The 2,686-nt window shown below is 57.2% G+C and overlaps 1 protein-coding gene across 1 annotated transcript; it reads right to left on the bottom strand.

The window, feature by feature from the left end:
- Nucleotides 1–450: 450 nt before the first annotated feature.
- Nucleotides 451–912, bottom strand: L226DRAFT_474627 (uncharacterized protein; the record flags this gene model as incomplete). Its single annotated transcript, XM_067676624.1, has 1 exon — nucleotides 451–912. A coding segment is annotated over one exon (462 nt), but the record flags the coding sequence as incomplete, so codon positions are not given.
- Between the last annotated feature and the right edge of the window lie 1,774 nt (nucleotides 913–2,686).

Below are 2,686 nucleotides of genomic sequence, written 5' to 3'. Positions count from 1 at the left end.
CGTGCACGCTTGTGCACTCCCGTGACGCCCGCCGGTGCACGCTTTTGCACTCCCGGCCGAGGGCATAGAGCCCGCCGGTGCACGCTGTTGTACTCCCGGCCGAGGGCATAGAGCCCGCCGGTGCACGCTGTGGCACGGAAGCGCAACCGGCCGGCCTCTGTACAAGCCGTATGCACTTATGCACGCCCGTGCTCGCTGGGCACGCCTTCCCGGTCGGCCGGGCATAAGGCTTGTAGCCCGCCTGAATATGCAAGTCCGTGGAGCCGGTTGAGCTCCGCACCGCCTGCATAACGCTGTTAGCACCAAGAGATACTTCGATATACGCACCTGCAGCCTGTATGAATGTTCGACCAGCTTCGCGCGACCATGTCGTGAACAACCCAGTGTACATTGATACGCAACTGATCGCAACCATACGGAAACATACGAGTCGAGCCCTGCCCAGTCTTCCTACTCCTCTGGGTTATCGATGCCGGCATTCTTCATGAACACGTCGTGGACCTCCTTCGCCTCCTGGAGCGGAACAGTGCCCTTGCTAAAGTCGATTCTGAAGTCGTAATCTTCGTCGATGATCTCCAAGTCGCGAACGAACCAAGCCGGCTTAGAAGCAAGCCACTTATCGCTGTAGCAGTTCCGCCACAGTCTCTTGGGGGCCTCGGAATCCATCACCTCAGCGTCGTCCTTCTCGACGCGTAAGCGGGGACCACGTCCACCACGGTTACGCAAACCCTGCATCCAGTCCTCGATATAGCGCTTATCGAGAGTGCGGAAGAATATCTTGATGTCCTCGCTCTGCCATTCGGCTTCGATGATCACGTAAACGGACTTGAGTCGACCTTCGGGACCGTCCGCTTCGTCCCCGCTCATGTTGACGATGGAGAGGCTCGAGAAGAGTAAGTAGTGTTCTTCGAGGGCATAGATCGAAACAATCCAAGAACGCTGTATGTACACCTGCAAACGTGTGAGTCAGGAGGCACGCACACCTCATGTACTAGATACGACACTCACCGTCCTCTTGCGACCGTTGATCTGCTTCTGTCTAACACGCTGGGCTGCCTTCGCCTCATCGGGGGGGTTGATTTGCTTCCGCCATACAGCTCGAGCATGTTCCATGTGGCTATCCAACGCTGTGCCGACCTGGTCCATAGTGAAGTACCTCGAGGGTATCGGAGGTGACCTGTACGATCCGCCGGCCACAGACTCCAGAAAGTGGCGTATGAAGAAAGCCCGAGCCTCGCGATTATAAGAGCAGCGCACCCACCCGCGGGCGAAGTCAATGTGGAAATTCTGTCGTGTGAAGTAATTTCCCTTGCATGACTCGTACTTCGCCAACTGTTCATCCGTGAGGGTCGGGCATTTTGTCCCTATTTCCTTGAGCTCCTCGCATTGCAGTAGCCATAGCATATGGGACCGCACTGCATCCTGTTCCCATCGCGCATCGCGCATACGTCAACCTGAACGTTTAGATGAACTGTGTCACTAACCTGCAGGCGATTCAAGAAGGTACCCAGCGCGTTCGTAACCTCCCGCCCAGACATCGTGGATATCATGATGTCTTCCTCATCCTTAGATGTTGGAGCGATGTACGGCATCTGCCAACCATCGAGAGAAAGGATTGGCTTTGATGTCGGGACCTTGCGCTTGGGCTTGGGCGGTTTGCTCGGGGTGGCATCGTGGAGATCACTCTCTTCCTCGTCCGAGCTAACGTCGAGTAGAGCCTGCGTGAAATCCTCACGCTCGGCTGCCTGAGCCATGGCGATTCGGGCTGCCTTCGACCGAGAGGAGCGTCCACCTGGCTTCGTTGGGGGTGCGCCAACCTTGACGGCCTTGCGAGGTGTCTGTGGAGCGCCAAGGCTGAGATTACCCAGAGCATCCTTGAGCTCGTTCATGCCATCCAGCAATTTGGAGCTGCATAAAGTCAGCATGTGAGAGTGGATGTATTGGCCGACTCATTACTCACTGTACTTGACCATGAGAATCCAAGCGATCCTCGATGCCATCCATACGGTGCATCAGGGTCACCGTGAGGTGAGACTTGTGTATCTGACACTACGAGTGAGCCAACACGTCTCATGGCTATCAGGCGATCCTACTATACCTGGGCTGAAGGAGGGTAAGTGCTACCCGACTGAGGCCTGCCTACGGGGGTCGAGCTTCTGGGGTCGTCAGACGAGCTTGGCGGGAGAGTAGACTGGGATGCGATCGCTTGGGCTTTGTGTCCCATAAGGTGGCTCTCCGTCTCGACGAAGGGCGGGATGGTTGCCACAGACGGAACTTCGTCAGGAAGACCAAGGTGGGACCTCAAAGCCAGGCGGTCCTGCACACTCAGCGAGTGCCAAATTTGGACGACGTCTCTTGCAGGACCAGGTAGCGGGGGCAGCGTGTCATGTGGCCATGCATGGTGACCATTACCATGAGTGGTGAAATTCATGCCAAACCCGTCATGAGCCGCAATGCCGAGCGCGTTGGGGGGATGCGATGTTTGCTGACCGAAGCGCACTCCAAACCCGTCGTGGACGGGCTTGGTATGATGATGCGTTTGCGCAGCGTGCTCAACGGGGCGCACCCCGAAGCCATTATGAACGGGAGGAGTCTGCTGAGCGAAGCGCACCCCGAAACCTTCGTGGATGGGCTCGGGAGGACCATGCGATTGAGAGGCGTGCTCAGCAGAGCGCACCCCGAAACC

Source organism: Lentinus tigrinus (genome assembly GCF_003813185.1).
Source record: "Lentinus tigrinus ALCF2SS1-7 unplaced genomic scaffold L226scaffold_152, whole genome shotgun sequence".
NCBI lineage: Eukaryota > Fungi > Basidiomycota > Agaricomycetes > Polyporales > Polyporaceae > Lentinus > Lentinus tigrinus.
The sequence above is the reverse complement of the archived record's forward strand: the minus strand, read 5'-3'. Positions and strand labels throughout refer to the sequence as shown.